General features: G+C 54.6%; 10 protein-coding genes across 10 annotated transcripts; 6 read left to right on the top strand and 4 right to left on the bottom strand.

Moving 5' to 3' along the window:
* Positions 1–2373: 2373 nt before the first annotated feature.
* Positions 2374–5152, top strand: E0L32_005179 (uncharacterized protein; the record flags this gene model as incomplete). The annotated part of the gene is made up of 4 exons (XM_031139672.1): positions 2374–3158; positions 3438–3553; positions 3625–4645; positions 4723–5152. The coding sequence occupies 4 exons, from the start codon at positions 2374–2376 to the stop codon at positions 5150–5152; spliced, it is 2352 nt and encodes a 783-aa protein (XP_030996495.1).
* Positions 5153–5535: 383 nt separating this feature from the next.
* On the top strand, positions 5536–6312 carry E0L32_005178 (uncharacterized protein; the record flags this gene model as incomplete). The annotated part of the gene is made up of 1 exon (XM_031139671.1): positions 5536–6312. One exon carries the CDS (start codon positions 5536–5538, stop codon positions 6310–6312), a length of 777 nt encoding a protein of 258 aa, XP_030996494.1.
* A 1028-nt stretch (positions 6313–7340) lies between these two features.
* E0L32_005177 (uncharacterized protein) lies at positions 7341–8533 on the bottom strand (the record flags this gene model as incomplete). The annotated part of the gene is made up of 3 exons (XM_031139670.1): positions 7341–7476; positions 7516–7905; positions 8133–8533. The coding sequence occupies 3 exons, from the start codon at positions 8531–8533 to the stop codon at positions 7341–7343; spliced, it is 927 nt and encodes a 308-aa protein (XP_030996493.1).
* A 1757-nt stretch (positions 8534–10290) lies between these two features.
* On the top strand, positions 10291–11865 carry E0L32_005176 (uncharacterized protein; the record flags this gene model as incomplete). The annotated part of the gene is made up of 7 exons (XM_031139668.1): positions 10291–10479; positions 10534–10640; positions 10714–10870; positions 10938–11050; positions 11101–11284; positions 11342–11690; positions 11750–11865. The coding sequence occupies 7 exons, from the start codon at positions 10291–10293 to the stop codon at positions 11863–11865; spliced, it is 1215 nt and encodes a 404-aa protein (XP_030996492.1).
* Positions 11866–12262: 397 nt separating this feature from the next.
* On the bottom strand, positions 12263–12969 carry E0L32_005175 (uncharacterized protein; the record flags this gene model as incomplete). The annotated part of the gene is made up of 4 exons (XM_031139667.1): positions 12263–12368; positions 12515–12617; positions 12754–12881; positions 12947–12969. 4 exons carry the CDS (start codon positions 12967–12969, stop codon positions 12263–12265), a joined length of 360 nt encoding a protein of 119 aa, XP_030996491.1.
* Positions 12970–13534: 565 nt separating this feature from the next.
* On the top strand, positions 13535–14058 carry E0L32_005174 (uncharacterized protein; the record flags this gene model as incomplete). The annotated part of the gene is made up of 2 exons (XM_031139666.1): positions 13535–13909; positions 13969–14058. 2 exons carry the CDS (start codon positions 13535–13537, stop codon positions 14056–14058), a joined length of 465 nt encoding a protein of 154 aa, XP_030996490.1.
* A 256-nt stretch (positions 14059–14314) lies between these two features.
* On the bottom strand, positions 14315–15526 carry E0L32_005173 (uncharacterized protein; the record flags this gene model as incomplete). Its single annotated transcript, XM_031139665.1, has 1 exon — positions 14315–15526. One exon carries the CDS (start codon positions 15524–15526, stop codon positions 14315–14317), a length of 1212 nt encoding a protein of 403 aa, XP_030996489.1.
* A 665-nt stretch (positions 15527–16191) lies between these two features.
* On the top strand, positions 16192–17836 carry E0L32_005172 (uncharacterized protein; the record flags this gene model as incomplete). The annotated part of the gene is made up of 2 exons (XM_031139664.1): positions 16192–16361; positions 16453–17836. The coding sequence occupies 2 exons, from the start codon at positions 16192–16194 to the stop codon at positions 17834–17836; spliced, it is 1554 nt and encodes a 517-aa protein (XP_030996488.1).
* Positions 17837–18317: 481 nt separating this feature from the next.
* On the bottom strand, positions 18318–19751 carry E0L32_005171 (uncharacterized protein; the record flags this gene model as incomplete). The annotated part of the gene is made up of 3 exons (XM_031139663.1): positions 18318–18539; positions 18600–19050; positions 19111–19751. 3 exons carry the CDS (start codon positions 19749–19751, stop codon positions 18318–18320), a joined length of 1314 nt encoding a protein of 437 aa, XP_030996487.1.
* Positions 19752–20454: 703 nt separating this feature from the next.
* E0L32_005170 (uncharacterized protein) lies at positions 20455–21029 on the top strand (the record flags this gene model as incomplete). Its single annotated transcript, XM_031139662.1, has 4 exons — positions 20455–20515; positions 20571–20641; positions 20698–20822; positions 20903–21029. 4 exons carry the CDS (start codon positions 20455–20457, stop codon positions 21027–21029), a joined length of 384 nt encoding a protein of 127 aa, XP_030996486.1.
* Positions 21030–21418: the final 389 nt, after the last annotated feature.

Below are 21418 nucleotides of genomic sequence, written 5' to 3'. Positions count from 1 at the left end.
CTGGTGGACCCCGCGCGGAGAGGATGGGCGAGAAACAGGACGGCGATCTCACAGCCGTGTGGTGAACCTAGCTTCAGCTCCGCACTGCTCTCCAGGACGATCAGAGCTGGGCCGTCCCGATTTATACATCTTCACATACAGAACGCGTTTCCCGATAAGGTGTCAGCGGCCGAGGCAAGGGTGCGAGATCGTGGGGTTGCAAGCCCCGACGGCTGAAGCTACCAAGGTTCGATGGCGGATCTTTCCAGCACACTCAGGCGAGCCATGTCCCGCCCGGTCTTGGCAGCCATAATAGAGAAGAGCTCCATGGCGGCATATGATATGCTGGATTGGAGATGAGCGAGCGAGATGCGACAGGAACAGGAGGGCAGTGGGAAGTGTGATTGGCTGCAAGGCACGGCACGTTTCTGTCAATCCTGCTCTGGGAAGATGCTTCAGGGGATGCCAAGTGATGGAGCTGGAAGCCCGGCGGACACCAGAGGCGCTAGAGCGAACGCTATTGGGTGAACAGCTGGCCCGATAGGGGGCACCGGGGCAGCTGGGGCTAGCAGAGGCACCTCCCGTTCTCAGCTAGTGCGCACGTGCTGAATTCCTGAGGAGCACTGGACTTCACTTCAAGTCTTCACCCCAGCATGTGCCTTGCATTGCACCTCTTCGCATCCAACGCCCATGCTTGCTGTTGATACTTGTACAATTCCTGATCCTTGAAAGTGGGCTTCATCCAAACCGGTGTCTCTTGGCATAGTTATCCTTCATTGGCAGTCCCGAGAAAAGTCTGCCTCGCTTAGATCTGATTTTATGCTTAGCTGTTGGTAGGCCCAGGGACGGAGAATCACTCTGCCCTGGAGAACCAGAAGCTCAGATCACCTGTATTCTCGGCCATATTCACCAATTGAAGCCGGCAGTCGACGTCTCTTTTCCTTTCATGTAGGAAGTGTTGGCCTCACGACCATCTTGCAGGATGAGAACTCTCGCGGCACCCAGCCATATCAAGGAATTAACACCCTAACTACCTTTTCCGCGGCTCCACCCCCATCAAGGTATGGCCCCACTTAAACACCAAGAGGGTGATCGCAAGATTATACATATGAGCCTCAAAAAAGGGATAAGAAACTGGAAATGGCGAAGAAGATAGACTGGTAAAAGCTCTCTGCCTCGCCTGGCGTAGTAGGGAGACAAATACGAAAATCCTAGGGATTTTGCATAGTAGACGGCTCAGTGGAAGTATTCACTTTGCCGGACGACCTGCCTACTGTATGGCGACTCACATGCCTGGTAAAGAGGAAGAACAGAGTGCGTAGGCTAGTCTGCAAAAATGAAAAATACAAAAAACCTAGGGATTCGAACCCATGGCTTCCGGGAATAGGTCGACCGTAGTCGGTGTTGCCCCTCCCAACTAGACCATGACGGTCAGGTTGGTGACAACAAGGGCACTTACCTTCAAATATAAGGCTTGGGGGGATGGCCTGCACGTCTTAGCTATAGAAGGAGAGGGGCAAGGTTTAATATTGGGAGTCCAAACCTGAGGTTGAGGTGAGACGCATATCGAGTCTCTGGGAGCTGCTATCAAGGGCTGTCAGACTCAGAGAGGTTGCCTTGGATTGCCAGCCATGGTGGAGATCATATTATATTGCCAGCAACATTGTGCCCTCATTGAAGTTCTTGTAGCAATACAATATCCCAATCACAAAGATTGCCGAAACAGTTCCATCTCACACAAATCCAACATGTGGGCTGCCAGAGGCTGTCTTGGTCTCCTTTCGGGATTCGGCGACGAGGCTCGGGCACCATTTGACTGTGTTTTCGAGGCCAATATCAACTTGGCACCTTATATCGCCATATTTCTTTAACAACAACTACGCGAATCACGGCTTCGTGGTTATCCATCCGTTCCAACTGAAGCTCGACACAACCATCTCTTCCAATATGTTGCGATGTCACTCGGCATAGATGACGGAGAAAGGTCTCCGGGATCACCCATAGGCACCAAGGTACATGCACCACCTCCGGCATGGTGAGGGGAAGGTTATGAAAGACCAGAGTGATACACGGCAATCGAGAACGGCATGTCAAGGGCTCTTCTCGGCGTGGATTGAGACTCGCCGCCTTATTGCTGATGTGACGTGTGAAGCATAATACTTTCGGCCCCACTCAAGCTTGACTGCGCCGGACTTAACGCCGTTCGCGGCTGCTTGGACCGCCGGTCGCCGACAACCCGTCTCGAAGACGTCATGTCTAGTACTAACTAATACATGTAGTTGCTCATTGTGTATAAAACGAAGCACAATTTACACAAACAGCACGTCAAAAGTTCAAGGGTCTCACAACATCCTCTAAAAGAAGCAAGCCACTGCACACAAGAACGAACACATCATGGCTTCCACAGACGCTCTCAATTTCCGCTGTGCTCTCGTCACGGGCGGCGGCGGCGGCATCGGCAAGGCTATTGCAGAGTACCTCGTGCAAAGGGGCAAGAAGGTCGTCATCGCCGGTCGCACAGAGTCCAACCTCGCTTCGACGTGCAAGGAGATTGGCTGCGCCGGCTACTACGTCGTCGACGTGGGCGCCACCGACACGCTGCCCGCCTTCGCCAGGCGGGTCACGGCAGACCACCCGGACCTCGACTGCCTCGTCAACAACGCCGGCGTGCAGCGGCCCATCGAGGTGCTCGGGGTTTCGGCAACGCCAGAGGAGCTCCTGGGCAAGGCAGACAACGAGATCGACATCAACGTCCGCGCGCCGCTGCACCTGACGCTCGGCCTGCTGCCGCACTTTCGCGACACGAGCAAGTGCCCACGGGGTGCCACCGTGGTCAACGTGTCCAGCGTGCTCGGCTTCCTGCCGTACGCGCTCGTCAACCCGGTCTACTGCGCGACCAAGGCGTGGGTGCACTCGTGGAGCATGAGCCTGCGCTCCCAGCTCCAGGACGTCGAGCCGCCCATCCGAGTCGTCGAGATCGCGCCGCCCATGGTGGGCACCGACCTGCACCGCGAGAGGGAGGACCCGGACGACAACAAGAAGGACAAGAACGCCAACTCCTTGACGGTGGAGGAGTTCATGGAGGAGATCACCAAGAAGTGGGAGGCTGGCGACACGACTATCAGTGCCGGAAGTGGTGCGAGGGTTGTCCAGGATTGGTTTGACACGTTTGGTGAGATGTATGCAAAGGCGGCACATGGAAAGTGAGGCTGCCATGTGGAGGCACATGCTCTCAGTCACGGAACTCCCGTTCGTACTGCTGTTGCGGATTTCTCCATTGCGCACACTAGTTTCTGTCATCTCAGATATGTCCATACATGTAGAGGCGCCAAGAGGCCAACAAAATGATCCAGACTTGCGTATACATAGTATAAACAATGGAAGGCTTCTCTTTGCAGATCGGCTCCCCAAAGCAGTCTACAAATAGAGTTCAATCATATTCGTTGCTGACAACACAGCAATCACTGGTTGCCGGACAAGATGGCACCCTTTGTTGATATCACTCCAAACCTCGTGCTTGAGAAGTCTGAGCCGGGACGAAAGGTTCATTCTCTATCAAGTATCGACCGATGCGGTATGTTCCAAATCAAATATGCAATGCATATGGATGATCTCATCGGCTAACGGGCCATAATAATACCACAGTCCCCCAGAGCCTGCTGCACCTGATCCTCGTCTTCCCCTTCCCAGACCTCAGACAGAGTGATGCCGCTGCACAAGTCATCGGACAAGGCCTCGCCGCACTGATGAAAAGATGGACATTTCTCTCAGGCCAGTTGCCCCCACTCGACTCAAGGGACGAGAGAACAGATTCATGTTATGTCGAGTACCACCGCCCGTGGACCATCAATGCGCGCCACGTCTTCAAGTGTCTTCTGGCTACCGCTCCGTCATCCCTCGACTACGATCGAATGAGTAAGTTGGGTATGCCGGTCCGGGACCTGGATGTTGACTTGCTTTGCATCACTCCATCCTCGCTTTACGGCACAGTCAGTCTCCCAGGCGCCGTCTTTACTCTGCAAGCAACCTTCGTAACTGGCGGGCTCTACCTCGGGTTTTCATTTCAGCGAGCGGTTTTCGATTCATCCTATATAGAACTGTTTGTTGGCTCATTGACAGAGGCTATTCGGGCCCGCTCAACCTTGAACTGCGAAGGTGCGTTGGTTCCAGGGGGTGGCATAATCCTCTTCTTGAGGGGACAAGCAACTTACTCTCGACCAGCTATACAACCGTGTACTCGCCAGAGCCCGGCATTGTACATCCCCGAGGATGACGCGGTAGAGAAGGGCCGAGAGGTTCGCTCAGCATCCTTGGAGGACTTTGATTTCTCTCATGCAAATGCCGCCTCGAATCCAACGATAAAAACAAAGACAAAGGTGGTCGCGTTCACGGCAGCCAAGGTGGCCAAGATGAGGGAGCTCATCGGCTGCATTCTGGAAGCGCCAGGAGAAGCGCCATCCGAGAGAGCCTGCCTCCTGGCTCTGGTGTGGATCGCCGTGATACGAATTCGCGAAAAGCGCCTCGCACCTCAGACACTCACCAAGTTTGGGGTACAGGTCGACCTGCGGCCTCAGCTTAAGCCCCCGGTCGAACATGGCTACCTCGGCAATCTCTTCTCATCCGCTATCGCACAGACGAGAGTGCAGGACCTGGTTGACATGAAGTTGTGAGTGAAATCCCAATCCTATCCCCTCCAGGAGTCCTTTTCTGTGGCATTCTTCTGACAGAAACTATCGTGCCTAGACCGGAAGCCCTTCAGGACTCAATCACCATTCAGACCGTTGCCAAAGCGGCACGCTTGATCGAGCAATCAACTTCCAAGGTCGACACGGAGCATGCACATGACCGGCTGGGCCGAATCGGCCGCATCGTGGACTGGGTTGATGCACAAAAGGCCAGCCGGACTGGTTTCTTGCGGCACGCTCACGATATAGTCTCGGACTTGAATGTCGTCAGCAACTTGGAAAGCTTCGACATCCCGGGCATTGCAGCCCCAGGCAATCCGCACTGGTGCCGCATCGCCGGCTCCTCTCAGGAGGGCATCGTCAATATCCTGCCTAGAACGGGCCTCCCCGACGCGGACTGGGAGGTGCAGGTCACGCTGCGGACTTTCGAGCTGTCGGCTGTCGTGAAGGATGTGGGCAGAACGGGGTGGCATAAGGCTTTCTATTGAGCTCCCATGTACTTGTATCGTCCTTCGTAGGATCAACATTAGCTGGAAAACAGTCATTGATCGACTCGGAATTGGACATTGTGTTTTCATCTTAGTGCTATCCACTCACCTGGAACCTACTCCGTACGCCTGAGGACGGGGCTGATTGCGCTAAAGACACTAGCGACGGAACCCCTGACGCGTCCCGCTTCGACGCCCGAGTTAGTTACCCCACGTCTCACGACGGCTGAGCCCATGGATCATCATCGTCATTCATCCATTGCTTCTTCTTCTTCTTCCATCTGCTTGTACACTCCAAGCATCATGAACGCGGGCTTCCCACGCTGTGAGGTTCTCCCACACATTTAGCAGCAACCCTCTTGCATAGTGGAAGACTTGCCATAATGTACACATATCCCCATCCTCTACCATCAACCATTGATGCCAATTCACTAACGCAAGTCGACCTCCCCAGGATCGAACCCTCCCTCCGGCTCCGGCGCGCCATCCAGGCCAACGACGCAGCCCTCGTCAAGCGCATCCTCAAAACCCACCCGGCCCTGCTCCAGAACCCCGACACCTCCCCCGCGGGGCTGTCCAACTCGAGCCTCCACCTCGCCGCCTCCCTCGGCCACCTGCAGATCTGCACCCTGCTCGTCTCCCTGGGCCACGAGCGGCCCTGCCCGGCCCTCAACGAGCACCACCAGACGGCCCTCATGCTCGCCGCCGCCGAGGGCCACACCGAGGTCGTCCACTTCCTCTGCGAGAGCGACCCCTCGGCCATCCTGCGCCGCGACGCCCGCGGCCGCGACGCCGTCATGGAGGCCAGCCGCGGCGGCCACGACACCGTCCTGCAGATCCTGCTGACCTACGTGCCGGGCGGCGCGCAGGCCGCCGTCCAGAATGCCGACATCGAGGGCAACACGGCGCTGCACTTTGCCAGCATGAACGGCCACCTGCTCGTCCTGCGGACGCTGCTGGCCGCCGGCGCCGACGCCGAGCGGCGCAACGTATGGAACTGGACGGCCGTGTCCTACAGCGCGACCGTGGCCGCCGAGGTCTATCTCAAGGGCTTGATACAGGAGATGGAGCGGCGCAAGCAGGTGCGGAGGGACGCCGGCTCGCCCAGGAAGGGGGCCGGGGTGCGCTTGGTGGAGGAGGAGGTCGATGCGCGTACGTGAAGACGTTGAGCGGCTCGAATGGAACGACTATTCACAAAACTCTCGACTATGATGAGTCTTCCCTTGTCAAGAGACTACCCAACGACACCGCCCGGCGACCTCGGCCTCTGCTTGGGTCTACACGACCCTCGCTAGCCCGAGCCTGTCGTCCGACCCGCACGTGAGGCCTACTCTCGCATATCCGCCTGGCTCATTACACTTGGAATCCAAATTTGGAGCTACGGATGGCCGAAGTCATGCCTAACAGCGCTGGAACATTCAATCTCATGGCTAGCACTGCTTCTGCATGGTTCCACCCGCCTCACGAATCTGACGGCATCAAGGATGGTATGGGGTATCACAAAACGTCATGCCGCCGCTGTGCTCTCAGACAGCGCACCAGGTAGAACTTCGAGAGATGCCCAGCAGTGCAGACAATGAGTGTATCTTTTCGAATCAGTGGATTCATAATCTTCTGCAGATACAGACCTGACTGCTCGTTCTGCTTTGTTGAAAGAGATGAACAAACACAACTCCGGTTAAGACTATTTTTGTCAGGGAATGGGAGAATGAGCACAAAATACTTGCCGACAATGGGCCCCGAGGAAGCCTCTTGGGGGCGATTACGATGACCCTGGAGATGGAGAGATGGAGAGACGAACGTATGGCTCTATGGAGTAGCCTCAGGCTACCAGTCATTGGGATCTTTATCATCAATACGATTAAGAACGCTTCCCAAAACAGGAAGATTATCATTATTAAGGGCTTTGACTGGTAGACATGCCGTTTGTACGTCGAATTTCTGCAGACTCGGAGACAAGCCACCGAAGACTCGTTTTCGTCCCTTCACACTCCAACGCATACATAATAACCTGCCCACATGTTCGAGCACTTGTTCTGGTAAGCATCTCCATGAGCTTGACAAAGCATGGGTTGGGGGGCAGGTTCTTCCAGTGGTACTCACGTCAATCGAGGGATTCCATTTATAGCTACCACCCATGAAGTCAGCTAAACTCTCCGACGTGGTGGGATCTAGGGGATCGATTGGCTTACAAATCCACAATGTTAAAAGTGCCATACATCTCGACAATCTTGTCGCAATAGTCGCCCTGCTTGACCTTGTAGAATTCCTTGCCTACGTCATGGTTGTTGATGTCAGTCATTAGAGTCATCTGGGTGGTGGCACTCAGCTTCAAAGAAGATCTCAAGTCGGATCCGACTTACATGTCCTGATCAGCCCTTCCTGAGTCGGTGACGGGAATATCACGACCGTATTGCTGGGAGGACGGCCCCATGTTGGGCACGCTCGTTCGGTCAGGGTCAATGTCGAGGTCTCGATCGAGGTTATCCGGATCGTCTGGAACAGGATGCTGGTCGCCGCCGTCGTGATCGTCTTGACCTCGTTGATCGTTGAGGTCTTGATAGTCAGGCTGGTCAGTGTCGTCACGGCGCTCTTGAGCAGCGTGCTCGTCGACGTCACCGTCTCCGTCTCGGTTTCCACTATCGGCCAGATGCACCGCGAGGGCGTGACGGTCGTCTTGGCCGTCTTTGTTAGCGTCGTGGCAGTCACCTTTGCCGTCTTCGTCGTGGTCAGGGTCGTGGCGGTCACCTTGGCTGTTTTCGTCGTGGTCAGCGTCGTGGCTGTGAATTTTGCCGTCTTCGTGCTGGTCTCCGTGATGACGATGACGCTGGTGTGTGTCTCGTAGATGGTGGTCTGGCCCGGGCCCGTCGGCCTCGGCGGTAGCGTCGCGATGCTAGTCGTCACGCTGGGTGGGGTCGGCGAGGGCGCGGGCGAAGATCCCGGGCCGGATCCAGCGCAGTTTCCGAAGGCGCTCTGGCACCCGGGGCCGCAGTGGTCCTCGGAGTCTCCGCACCAGCCGTGCTCTGAGCAGCAGTCTCCGTAGGTTGAGCCGGCGCAGGTGACACCCTTGCCGCACTGGCCGTCCTTGGTGATGCTCAGCGATGGAGATGTCTGTGCGGGCGGTGAGCTGGCCTCGCTGCCGTCCGAGGCAACGCAGTACGCCTTCCCTGGGACTAGGCCTCCGCAGCTGGTGACAGACGGGTTGTAGTTGATGAACTGCGCCACCGTGATCCCAGCTGCCCTCGACAGCGTCGCGCAGGAATCGCCGCTCTTGGCGTTGACGGTGCGCGTGCAGGCCCGCGGGAAGACCTGGCCGGCATTGGCTACGATGGCGTGAAGTGCCAAGATGTTAACAATGATATGGAATAGTGACGAAGCCATCTTCCTAGTAGGGCTGCAACGAATTCAACAACGGGCGAACTTCACGAAAAACTTGGAAAGGCGAGCTATAGCAGAGCATCTTCAGCTCGCCGACATATATAAGCAAACCGCCCCAGTTCTTATGATGCGGGCTGGGTAAGGCAGACCAGTCTTTTCAAGCTGCTACTATTTTCGATTAATGAAATCACAACTCGGAACCTGGTCGTCTATGATACGCAGGTGCGCGGGTAGGGACGAACCCTTTCCCATCCCGCGGCCAAGCCCCTCAAGCTTTTGAGCAACTGTGTAGCAGTCATCTATGAGATCTTGAGTGTTAATATGTCCTTGCCTTGTCTGGCCCGCTCATTACCACAAGTCCGGACCGTCTCGTGGTCAGACGAGATGCTTGCCATGGCTAGGATTGGTCGAGGCCGGGCCGGAGAATTGGAGGCCATGCACGATTTGTATGGGTGAAAGGATTGTTTCTCTATAGGACGGCTAATTGATAAGCAATGGGTGTCTGGACCGTCCCGTCATGTTGTAATACGCCACAAGCATCATAGCCTAATACCCGGTTCTGCAAAACATTGCGATATCCGAGGATCGGATCATCTATTCTTTCCGCCCAAGACAACCTGGCCAATGTTCCGAGCGAACACAAAGCATGGGGTATCGTGTAACGTTTTGTCCCTGTGTTGTGTTGGTTAGGTGGTTATTCCAGTCCTACATATGAGTGCATATACCAAGCCCTCTAGGCCCCTTGCGACCTTCGCGTTCCGTGAAAACCCGGAATTCCAAATTCACACGGACAGCTGGGTTACATGAGGTCAGCTCGTGCCGTATCGGGTAACTACCTCGCGTGGGTAAGGGCGCATTTGATATCGGAAAGTAGGTGTTTGTAAGAGCTCGCTCAGTATTTACGATGACACCGAGTTAGTAATCCCCCCCGAGGACTATGTTTTCTTTGTCTCGAAGCTCCAGCACAACTGTGCCCCGGAATCTCGGAATTATGCACACATTAAGTTATTCAATTTCTGGCCACAACACGGCGCATTCACACTAGCCTTGGCTGGTCTCTCTATATCAGACCACTTTGATGGGGGTGGAGGAGGGTATGATGTAAAGCAGGCACGCGGTTTAGCTGAGTTGGAGAACTCCCTGTGCACATGTTGGATTTCCGAGCTGTAGATTCAGCTGTCTTTCGTTCGTCAGACCACGGCCGCGTTTCACACCGACATCCCTGCAGGGAGACCTAGCTTCCGGCAGCTAGCGAAGCTTGGTGAGACCTTGGCGAACGGGAGCTTGGAGGAGGAGACAAAATTGGCGGGGATTCTTTGACTCGGATCCAATGGCATTATTCCATTACTCATCACGCTTTTCATATGCATGGCCGGATGAGCCGCTAGGAGATCCAAGTTGGAAGTACGGTATGAAACTACATGACATATAAAGGTGCATCTCCGCGGAGAAGAGACATCACCCTTCAAGATGACAATTCAAGGACCCAGAAGTGGTCTGATCGACTCAATTCAGATATCATGAACGAACATAATAACATGCAGCTCTCGTGATTGACAATATGAATCTTGCCTTGTTGAAATTCATCCCTTGTTTCCTGTGAAGTCACAATGTCGACCTCGTACTACCTCTGCGCATCAAAGCGGGGATATAAGTCAACATCCCTTCCTGGTCTCCGTCTCCGTGAATACTATTCCGGCTGTCTAGGCCTTAAATTCAGAAGAAGTTGCCATTATTACCAGAGCAGAAACATGACCAGCATGGGAAACAGCGGAGCTCCAGACTTCCCCTTCCACAGGGCATCGGGGCCCGAACCACCAGCGGAATACGCAAAGCTCCGCGCAACATGCCCAGTCTCTCGAGTCAAGATGTACGATGGCAGCCTGGCTTGGTTGGTGACCAAGTATCGTGACGTCTGCTCCGTAGCCACCGATGAGAGGCTCTCCAAGGTCAGTAACTATCGGATTGCCGTAAAACAACGTCCCGCAAGCTGAAAACGCCAGCAACGTACCCGACCTGGCTTTCCTGAGCTCAGCGCCAGCGGAAAGGCCGCCGCCAAGAACAAACCGACCTTCGTTGATATGGACGCACCGGATCACATGAACCAAAGGTATGTGCCGCTCCAACCACTCACAATGTCTCCTTATGTCACTGAAGAATCACATACTCATGTTGGAAATCAGGAACATGGTGGCACCTCTGTTCACCAAAGAGCACGTCGAGACCATGAAACCGTACATTCAAAAGACGGTCGACGACCTGCTGAATAAGATGTTGGCGAAGGGCTGCAAAGAGCCAGTCGATCTGGTCGAGAACTTTGCGCTTCCCGTGCCTTCATATGTAGGCCTACAACGCCCTCCACTCACAAACTTTTGTATCGTGCAGGACTGATACGGCCGTGATCAAGATCATTTACACTATCCTGGGTGTTCCCTTCGAGGACCTTGCCTATCTGACCACCCAGAATGCCATCCGTACGAATGGCAGTGCTACTGCACAGCAAGCAGCAGCGGCTAATCAGTATGATTCTCAGCGTTAAATGAGATAGAATAGTGCTAATTTTGAAACAGGGGCCTGCTTGACTACATTGCGGACTTGGTGGACAAGCGGATGGTCGAGCCCAAAGATGACCTCATCAGCAAGCTTTGCGTGGAACAGTTGAAGCCTGGTCACATCGAGAAGGCCGACGCTGTGCAGATCGCTTTCCTGCTGCTCGTAGCAGGCAATGCCACCATGGTGAACATGATTGCTCTCGTACGCCGTGCATCCCCTCCCCCCAGAACGGAGCAGGTCCACTGACCAGTGTGATAGGGTGTTGTTGAGCTCCAACGAAACCCTGCCCAGCTTGCAGAGCTCAAAGCCAATCCAAAACTGGCCTCAGCCTTTGTGGAAGAGCTGTGCCGCTACCATACGGGCTCTGCATTGGCCATGAAACGCGTAGCCAAAGAGGACGTCAACATCGGCGGCGTCGACATCAAAGCCGGGGAGGGCATCATCGCCTCCAACCAGTCAGGCAATCGTGACGAGGAAATCTTCAGCAAGCCAGACACCTTCGACATGCACCGTAGATGGGGCGCCGACGATGCGCTGGGCTTCGGATTTGGTCCACACCGATGTATCGCAGAGCACTTGGCGAAAGCTGAGATGACGGCAGTATTTGGTAAGTACACAATGCAATGAGAGGCTATTGGTATCGGGAGCGGGTGCTGAGACTGGTAGCAGAGACGTTGTTCAAGAAGATGCCGAACCTGAAGGTTGCAGTGCCCCTCGACCAGGTGAATTACACACCATTGGATCGCGATGTGGGCATTGTAGACCTGCCAGTGACCTGGTGAGTGCCGGGAGGAGAAGGCTTGCTTGCTTGCCAGCCCATGCAAGTGTACGTACAGGTAAGGAATCATGGGACAGGACTGATCGTCCAATGACTTGGGAGCTTGGCTGCGTGTTCGATGGCAGCTAAAGCGAACGAGAGTAGGAATGGCACTCCCAGCTCAGAATGGCAATTTGACCCGATGACCGTAGTAGCGTAGCACAAGTGATAGAAGAAAGAATGATGTTCTGTCGAAAGAGCAACTCCCAAGTTCAGAATAAGGTGACTATGGCTCTAATCTCCCGGAAATACCTAGGAACCCAAATGCCGATTTTCATGCATTCATAACAGCCAGAGACGCCGCCCTATCCATCCCATTTTCACCACTAGGCAGCTTCCTTAGGACCAGCCTGACCATCTTTCTAGGAGGTCTTGGCACCCTGAGTAGGCGTAACCTTCTTGCCGTCCTTGTTGTACCGGACGCGAGGAGGGGGAGCGCGGTTGCGACGGCCTTCGCGGGATCGGACACTACACAGGTATCATGTCAGTATGCTAACGCAGGGGAACGTATGCGGGGTGGGAGAAGACAATGCCGCCAAGGTTCGTCTCAGCCGCCTGTGCCTGGCATCCGAAGATGGACCGAGGACAGCTGCCCCTCCCGAGGGCAAACGTACCGAACGATCTTGCCGTGAATGGCGCAAGAAACGCAGTACTGCAGCTTGAGGTACATCTTGGGGACGGTGTACTCCTGGAAGACGGAGGCATCCGAGATATCACCTGTGAGCAGAGAAAAATTAGCATGCCGGTCGTTGCGGGAATTCGGTTCGAGGTGGCCGTGGAGCGGGGAGGTGGTAGGAGGAAGTCGAGCGTGGCTTCGCTGCCAAGCTTGTGCATCTGAAATTTGTTCACGTACGAATAGCAGCAGACTCAACCATGTTGCGGATGGTGAAGCGCTTGATGGCCTTGTCCTTGGGCGTGCATCGCGAGCAGTTGGAGCAGCGGATGGGCTTGACGTGGCCGCGGCCCTTCTTGTTGCGACCGCTAGAGAACAGCAATGTCAGTAATGAAGGTCGACATGTCGAGCAAGGCAGAGGATAACCGCGTACTTGGACTTTCTCTTCTTAGGCATGGTGACTGATTTTCGGCGGGTGGTGCTGTCGATGTCAGTTGGAGGGAAAGTCGAGATGGTGTGGCTCTGGCTCTCGACAAGAAAAAGTCCCAAGTCGGGGCCCATTGCCCTGCCTGCCCCACTTCTCGAAATTTCAAGCTCGAGAAGTGAAGGGCACTTTAACCGAAAACCCTAGCCCCACGTGATCTCACTTCCCAGTGGCGCCGCCCAGAAAGTTTTCAAGCGACTCTCCACTCCACCACTCAAGCCTTTACTTCTTCTCACCGTCCATCACCAAACTCACATCTGAAGATTGCCCAGGACGCAATAGCAAATATTGCTAGGTATGTCCGACGATGTTTCTCCCTTTTGCGCGATGACCGCTTCATCATGATACCCCATCTTGTATTCACATTTCCATGATACCCGGCGGCTGGTTCCGCCACTTGCTCGCTCCGGAGTTCTGCGAAATTTGCAACACCACCAGCATCCTGCTTTTTCACTCCTTCCCCCGCAGTCATACATGTCGCGGTCATCGTGCGCGCCCGCTGGAATCACAAATCTGACCTCAAGCCAGTAGGCAATCATGCAGATCTTCGTCAAGACCCTGACGGGCAAGACTATCACCCTTGAGGTGGAGTCGAGCGATACCATCGACAATGTCAAGTCCAAGATCCAGGACAAGGAGGGCATTCCCCCAGACCAACAGCGCCTGATCTTCGCCGGCAAGCAGCTCGAGGATGGCCGCACCCTCTCCGACTACAACATCCAGAAGGAGAGCACCCTCCACCTTGTCCTCCGCCTCCGTGGTGGTGGCAAGAAGCGCAAGAAGAAGGTCTACACCACTCCCAAGAAGATCAAGCACAAGCGCAAGAAGACCAAGTTGGCCGTCCTCAAGTACTACAAGGTCGACAACGACGGCAAAATTGAGCGCCTCCGCCGCGAGTGCCCCCACGAGACCGTGAGTTCCTCCTTGGTTTCCCTCCGTCGAGGCATACCGATGCTAATCTTATCTCTCAGTGCGGTGCTGGTGTCTTCATGGCTGCCATGCAGGATAGGCAATACTGCGGCCGTTGCCACCTGACCTACGTTTTTGACAAGAAGGATTAAGCGGGACCATATGGGTTAATGGTTACGGATGCGAGGACATCTGGATGCCTCTGTTTACGGCGTTGATGTAGCATAAAATCACCTCAATGGATCTGGCTTGGTTTGCAATGGAATGAAACGACTCGAACAACACCTTTTATTTCTTGCGTCCCGTCCTAGTGCTTGTGACGTGTCTGTATCCTGAGGATTTTGCCTGGTCTGCCTCCCAAGCCAAGAGTTTCATGCTCGGTGAGATATTTCCTATGGTTGGAGGGCTTTAAGCTTGATCGTTGGGGAAACCGCCGCGCAAGTTATCGTACTTTGTCTGCGGGTACTCGATGCAGTTTTCCTCCCCCTTCAATGCGCCGCTTCCACCAAAAACTTCCACCACATTGCCAATCAAGCTGTCTGATCCCTCCTTGTCTGCACTACTCTCCCACCACATACCGCCTCCCAGTCCACGTTCTTTGATGAACTCCGCCTTCTTCCTCGCCATATCTACCGTGTCGTAGCTTACCAGTGTCCGCTTACCCTGGTCATAGCAATAGCTGGCACCGGCGTCCTGATCGTGATGCTCTACTGCGCCGTCAAGGGGAAGCTTCTTGTAGTCATAAACACCACGTTCCCAAGTGCCCTCGCCAATGCCGTTGTAGGGCTTTCCGAGGCCATCGGTATTCTCAAATGCTCGGCCGTAGAGGGGCATGCCGAGCACGATCTTGTCTGACGCAACGCCGTGGCTGGTGTAGTAGTCTAGTGCCTGGGCAGTGCTGAACGGGGTGCTGGCAGGATTTTGGTCGCAGCGGAAGAGGTTGGCTTGATGACCCGCGACGGAGTCCCAGGAGCCGGCATAGTCGTACGCCATCAAGTTCCAAAAGTCCAGCAGGCGATCCATGGCTGGCAGATCGAGCTTCTCGTAGTTCTGAGCTCCGGCGGGACAGGCGACGGTCAGCTCAAAGTGGTGGGGCGAGCTCAGAGTAGCAGAGTACTCGTCCATCGCGCAGCGGCATTCTTCCAAGAGGGCAACAAAGTCGGCAGCCTCGGCCGCGCTTTGGGGATACTCCCAGTCGATGTCGATGCCATCAAACCCAAGGTTCTTGATCAGCTCAACGGCAGAGTTGGCAAAGGTCGCTCGACCTTGCGGCGTAGAGGCCGGACCCTTGAAGTTGGAGCTGTAGGTCCAGCCACCGATGGACAGAAGAACCTTGAGATTGCGGTTACGCTTCTTGAGCAGGTTCAGCTGCTTCATGCAGCCATAGAGGTTGGTGCCGGAATCGTTCCACGAGTCGCCCTCCCAGTGGATATCAGTGTCGGCCCAACCGTCGGTGAGGTGGACTTCTCCTGAGTCTGGACGCACATTGGCAAAGGCATAGAGGACATGGGTGAGCTTCTCGAGCGGTAGATCCTGAGGACGATGCTTCCTGGCGTAGATGGCCCAGTTGACGAAGTAGGCCACAGTGCGGTAGCCGCCGGTCGCGGATCCGCCGCTCATCTTGCTTGTTTCGTTGGAAGAAAACGGGTTATGAAATCCAAAATTATGTACCGAATCCGTCTGGAAAAGTATTGCAAAGAAAGCCACAAACAGAAGGACGAGTGTGAAGAGCCCGGACCTGAGACTTGGCATGGACCACTGAAGCGCCTGAGATGCCGCAATCTGAATAAAGGGGGAGAGAAGAGGGCGGAGAAGTCGATGGGGTTTGCACCTTTATGTGAAGAACACGTAGAATATCACTTGACTGCAGTTCACTTTGGACATGTACAATGCATCATGAAAGCCAGCAAACAACTCACCGTTGGGTATTCGTCATGAGGTAACCCACTTGAATGCATGGATGAATGCGTGTTGACCAGGTTTAGAGGTGTGGCTTAGCAGCATCTTGGTACCGTGCCACCGATGTGCTTCATCACTTTGAGACTGACAGCTGGTCCCACCGCTTGGCTGCCAGCTGGACGTGCCTTCAGACTTAAAAAGCACTTGGCAGCAGCCCAATTCCACCAGAAGAAAATGACCCACGTGATTGGTGCCCCACGACGGATGGCCCGTGCAGTCTAAGCTTGAAGCTCAGAAAAAAAAATTCAGGAAGGGCCCAGGAAAAATCCCAAGTCTGCACCAATAGACCAAAATAAGGGCCAACTGGACCGCGCCGCGATTTCAAGATGGCAAACGTCAATTACCTCCTGCACGAGTCGGCCCTGGGCTATGGCATCTTTGAAGTTGTCTACCAGGCCGACAGCGTCGGCCTGCGGCTCAAGGAGGTTCAGGACTCCATGTCCGACCTCTCCAAGTTTGGAAAGATGGTGAAGCTCGTGAACTTCACGCCGTGGCGGTAAGTCATTTTCATAGGCGCCCGGGGCAAGAGGCATTCTTGGGAACAATTGGGGAGTGATATCAAGTCGGAAGCTCATATACATCATTAGCAACCACGCCGAGGGTCTCCAAAACATCAACGAAGTCTCGGAGGGTATTCTGACCGATTATCTCAAGTCAGCCCTTGAGCTTAACCTGCCCAAGACGAGCGGAAAGAAGAGCAAGGTTGTTCTGGGTGTCGCCGACAAGAAGCTGGCGGGAGAGATCAGCGCCACGTTCCCTGGTGTTGTGTGCGAGACCAACGATACCTCCGAAGTTGCGGCCGACCTGCTCCGTGGCATCCGTCTGCATTCCGAGAAGCTTCTGAAGGGCCTGCACGAGGGTGATGTTGCGAGGGCACAGCTTGGTATGGGCCACGCCTACTCCCGTTCCAAGGTCAAGTTCAACGTCCACAAGAACGACAACCACATTATTCAACAAATCGCCACTCTCGATGCGCTCGACAAGGGTATCAACGCCGGCTGCATGAGGGTGAGGGAATGGTACGGCTGGCACTTCCCCGAGCTCATCAAGATCGAGTCGGATAACGTCGCGTACGCCAAGCTTGTCCTCGCTATCGGTGACAAGAAGACCTTGACCGATGAGAGCCTCCATGATCTGGCGGCTCTTGTTGGAGACGACGGAGACAAGGCTCAGGCCATCATCGATGCCGCCAAGGTGTCTATGGGCCAGGACATCACCGAGACCGACGTCGAGATGGTCAAGTCATTTGCCAAGAGCGTCTCCAAGATGGCTGCTTATCGGCGAACACTGGCTGAGTCTCTCGAGAAGAAGCTCGGCATCGTCGCTCCCAACCTGCAGACGATTCTGGGTACTGCTGTGGCTGCTCGTCTCATCTCGCACGCCGGCTCGCTCACCAACCTTTCCAAATACCCCGCTTCCACGCTGCAAATTCTCGGTGCCGAGAAGGCTCTGTTCCGTGCGCTCAAGACCAAGGGCAACACCCCCAAGTATGGTCTGATCTACCAGAGCTCGTTCATCGGTCGTGCTGGTGCTCGCTACAAGGGAAGGATCTCGCGCTATCTCGCCAACAAGTGCTCTATCGCCAGTCGTATCGACAACTTCTCTGAGCACCCCTCAAACCGCTTTGGCGAGGTTCTGCGCCAGCAGCTCGAGGATAGGCTAGAGTTCTACTCCAGCGGCAAGAAGCCCATGAAGAACGTGGATGCCATGCAGGCCGCCATGGACAAGATCATGGCCGAGGGCGGCGATGACCTGGCCATCGACCACGAGATGATTGATGCTCACGAGGGCGACCCGACTGAGGCCGACAAGAAGAAGGCCAAGAAGGAGAAGAAAGAGAAGAAGGACAAGGAGGGCAAGAAGGAGAAGAAGGACAAGAAGCGAAAGTCGATGGACGCCGACGCCATGGACGTTGATGGTGAGGGCGAGAAGAAAAAGAAGAAGAAGAAGAAGTCACTCTCCGCTGAGTAGTGTCTTGCTTCCTGCTTGCCGTCTTTGCTTTTCGTTCCTTCTTCATTTCTGGGAGTTAACGGCCGGATGGGAAACGGAGTTCTTTGGCTGCAATTTGTCTGTGTATCATACCCATCACACTGCATGAGATGGTCTGAAAAAGGATAGGCTGGCGACGATGATATTGGCGGTTTTACCTTCCGAACATGAATGAGAGCATTTCCTGTGAATTGCGTCATTCCTTCATTGCAGTGCCATCGTGGAGATACCTCACCAGTGTGTCGAACCCCGTGCATTAACTCTAGCTTTCAGGTTGCTTCACGACTCCTTTTTTCGGACCAACCGTGTCGACTTAATGTACAATTGAAATTCGCCTCGTGTAAAAAGTAGCCTAACCGCACCGATGATGCTAAAATACCATGTTTGCTCTTTATGTGAAGGATACACAACGCCATGCACGCCCAGCCCGTCCAAGCTACGCCCTCTCTCATCTTCTCTGGTCTTACGCGCCCTCACTTCCAAACTCATTCGTCCAGTCTGCGTTGCGTTTGAGATCATCTGCGGAGACTGTCGGCCTGCTTGCCTTGATGGCCTTGACAAAGTCCTTGAAGTCAACGAGCGGCTCGAGCAACTCTTCCGACGTCACATCGTCCCAGGTCTTCTCCTCGGCGTCGGGTTCGCCCGGTGAGCAGGGCGTCATTTTGCGTACTCCGTCGACCATGACCTATAAGGCGCGTTAACAGCTGTCACTTGCGCTATCTGCCAACGGAAGAAAGTAACCTACCGGCTTGAAATGCGTTGCTTGTTGGATCTTGCGCACGGGTTGCATCAAAGCGTCCTGCACCGCGATACTGATATCGCTTCCCGAGTAGCCCTCGGCCAATTTCGCCAATTCCCGATAGTCATTACTCTGAAGAGTGGTAGGTGTCTCGCCGATAGCAAGCTTGAACATGGTCGTCCGTGCTGCGATGTCGGGTAGACTGATGTGTACACGCCGCTGGAAACGTCTCCTGATGGCAGCATCAAGCTGCCAGGGGATATTGGTCGCGCCTAGGACGAGCACGCCCGTGCTGTCCTTTCCTACACCGTCCATCTGTACCAGCATCTCGGTCTTGATACGTCGTGAGGCCTCGGACTCGCCCTCGCCTCGGGGCCCGCACAGGGCGTCGACTTCGTCGATGAAGATGATGGATGGCTTGTTCTCGCGTGCCATGTTGAATAGCTGCTTGACTAACCTGTCGTAAGGGGTTAGATAGGTGACCGAGCAGGACGAACTTTTGAATGGGTATCCTTACCTTTCACTCTCACCCATCCACTTGCTGACCAGGTCTGACGAACTGACACTGAAGAACGTGCTGTTCGCCTCTGTCGCCACCGCCTTTGCCAGGTAACTCTTACCCGTACCAGGCGGCCCATACAGCAGGATACCCTTCCACGGTTGCCTCTTGCCCTGGAACAGATGCGGGAACTTGATCGGCAGCAACACAGCCTCCTTGAGCGCCTCCTTCGCGCCCTCCAGGCCGGCGACGTCGTCCCACTTGACGTTCGGCCTGTCCTGCAGGATCGCGCCGGCGAGCGCGTTGCGGAGCTTCTTGCTGTCCTCGTCGACGGGCTCGCCGTCCTCGCCGTTCTCCTTGCCCTTGCCCGTGCCGCCCGTCGAGGAGCCGTTGGCGCCCACCATCCCGGGCTTCTTGCGCTTGGCGTCGGCGTCGCTGAGGTGCGTCTTGAGCTTCTCGGCGCGGTCCATGTACTCGGCCGTCTTCTGGCGGATCATCTCCTTGGACTTGGGGTTCTTCTCCCACTTGAGCGCCAGCATGAAGAGCTCGAGCGCCTGGTAGTACATCTGGTAGGCCTTGTCGTACTGCGCCGCGTTGTCGGCCTCGATGGCCTTGCGCACCTGGTCGATCGCGCGGCCGAGGAAGTCGGTGTTGGACATGGTGAGCGGGCGGGCGGTCGTCGCTCTCTCTCTCTCCTGCGGGGGAGGAGAAGGGCTCTCGTGTAAAAAGAGTATATGAGAATTCGATGTGTTTCTTTGGAGGCCCGCTCGTCAACACCCTCTTGTTGGATGGAGAGAAAGGTAGGGCTCGGTTGAAAGAATCGCGAGGCTGAAATACCTAGGTAGTGTGTGAGGCAACGTCGACGTAACCGCGCTGCTGGGCAGAGATCGTCACCAGTCAAATGAATGGTCTTGATGGCTCGACCTTGGCCCAGTTGCCTTGGGTGGGGATGCCTTGATTTTGGCGGGGTAACGGGGCGACGCTGGAGCTCTCATCGGGCGAGAACCCGCTAGAGGTGTACTTTTCAGCCCATAAAGAGCGATTTCTAGTGACTTATGATGGCGGGTTTGAGGCGCGCTCTAGCCCGAATTTTCCATTTCGCTCTGAAGACCATCGGTACCGCTTTAACAGCAAAAATTCGACAGCAAACAGTGTCCAGCTAGATGCAATCTCAGCATCTGACAGAGGCAGACGAGAAGATATATTGAGCACCAGTGCCACGTAAGGTCTCCAGCATCGGCCAGAGGACTGATATTTCATATTCCGATAACAAGGACTCTCATATTATCTATATCCCGGGCGCTTCAGAGCCATCTTCGGAGTCTATCCTAAGGAAAGCGCACAGTCGAGGTTGAGCCAGCCATGGCCGACATTCAGAAGCGACTTCAGACACTCTCAGAGGAGTTCACCAAGCTGCAGCAGGGTACGTCCCGACCTGCTTGACCCGTGAAACCCACCAACTAATATCATATCGGCAGAGTTGCAAACTGCAATTGCATCTCGGCAGAAGCTCGAGGCTCAAAAGACGGAGAACATCGGTGTACAGAAGGTTTGTTCTCCTACCCTTTGTCCCATGTATCCTTCCAGTACTTACCAAGCTTATAGGAGTTCGAGAAGCTCAAAGATGAAGAGACTATTTACAAGCTTGTTGGCCCTGTGCTCCTGAAGCAGGACAAAGTCGAAGCAGAGGGTACTGTCAACGGCCGGATAGAGTTCATTGGCAAGGAGATGTGAGTCTCCTGCCTCTCCCATGGCAAGCTTTCGTGCCACGTGAATATCCAACTGACCATAATTTGCTCGGTTACAACAGTTCAAGGCTGGAGGGCCAGATCAAGGAGATCCAGGCGAAGCTCGAGAAGATCAAGGGTGAGATCGTCTCAATACAAGCAAGTGCTCAAGGCGCTGGTCAGGGGGGAGGCGAAGCAGTAAAGGCATGATCATCTACAGAGACCAGAGGGATTCATTTACCATGGCACTCCCTCAAGATGGATGTAGAAGGGCTTCATAGTTCCAGATATTGAGAAAGAAGAGACATCTCCCGTGGACAGAAGTTGATGTACCTTAGTCGTCTCGGGATGAGATGGAGGAAGCCATCAGGCTCTTTTCAGGTATTGGAGGATTACTCTCTAAGGTAGCTAAGGCAGGTAGCTACTCAGCGGGGGGGTTCTTTTTTATGCCTTGGATTCTTTGCATCAAAGGACGATCCTTCAGAGTCTTTTAATAAATGTCCAGATTTCAATCCAGAAACCCAATCCACATCTCATGCCCATGATGCCCAGCATGTGAAGTCGAATTTGGCGCCATCGTCAGGTACACACACGCTAAT

The sequence above is a fragment of the Thyridium curvatum genome (assembly GCF_004353045.1).
Source record: "Thyridium curvatum strain D216 chromosome Unknown NODE_26_length_443329_cov_82.569921, whole genome shotgun sequence".
NCBI lineage: Eukaryota > Fungi > Ascomycota > Sordariomycetes > Thyridiales > Thyridiaceae > Thyridium > Thyridium curvatum.
Note: the sequence above shows the minus strand (reverse complement) of the source record. Positions and strands in the feature narration are given on the sequence as shown.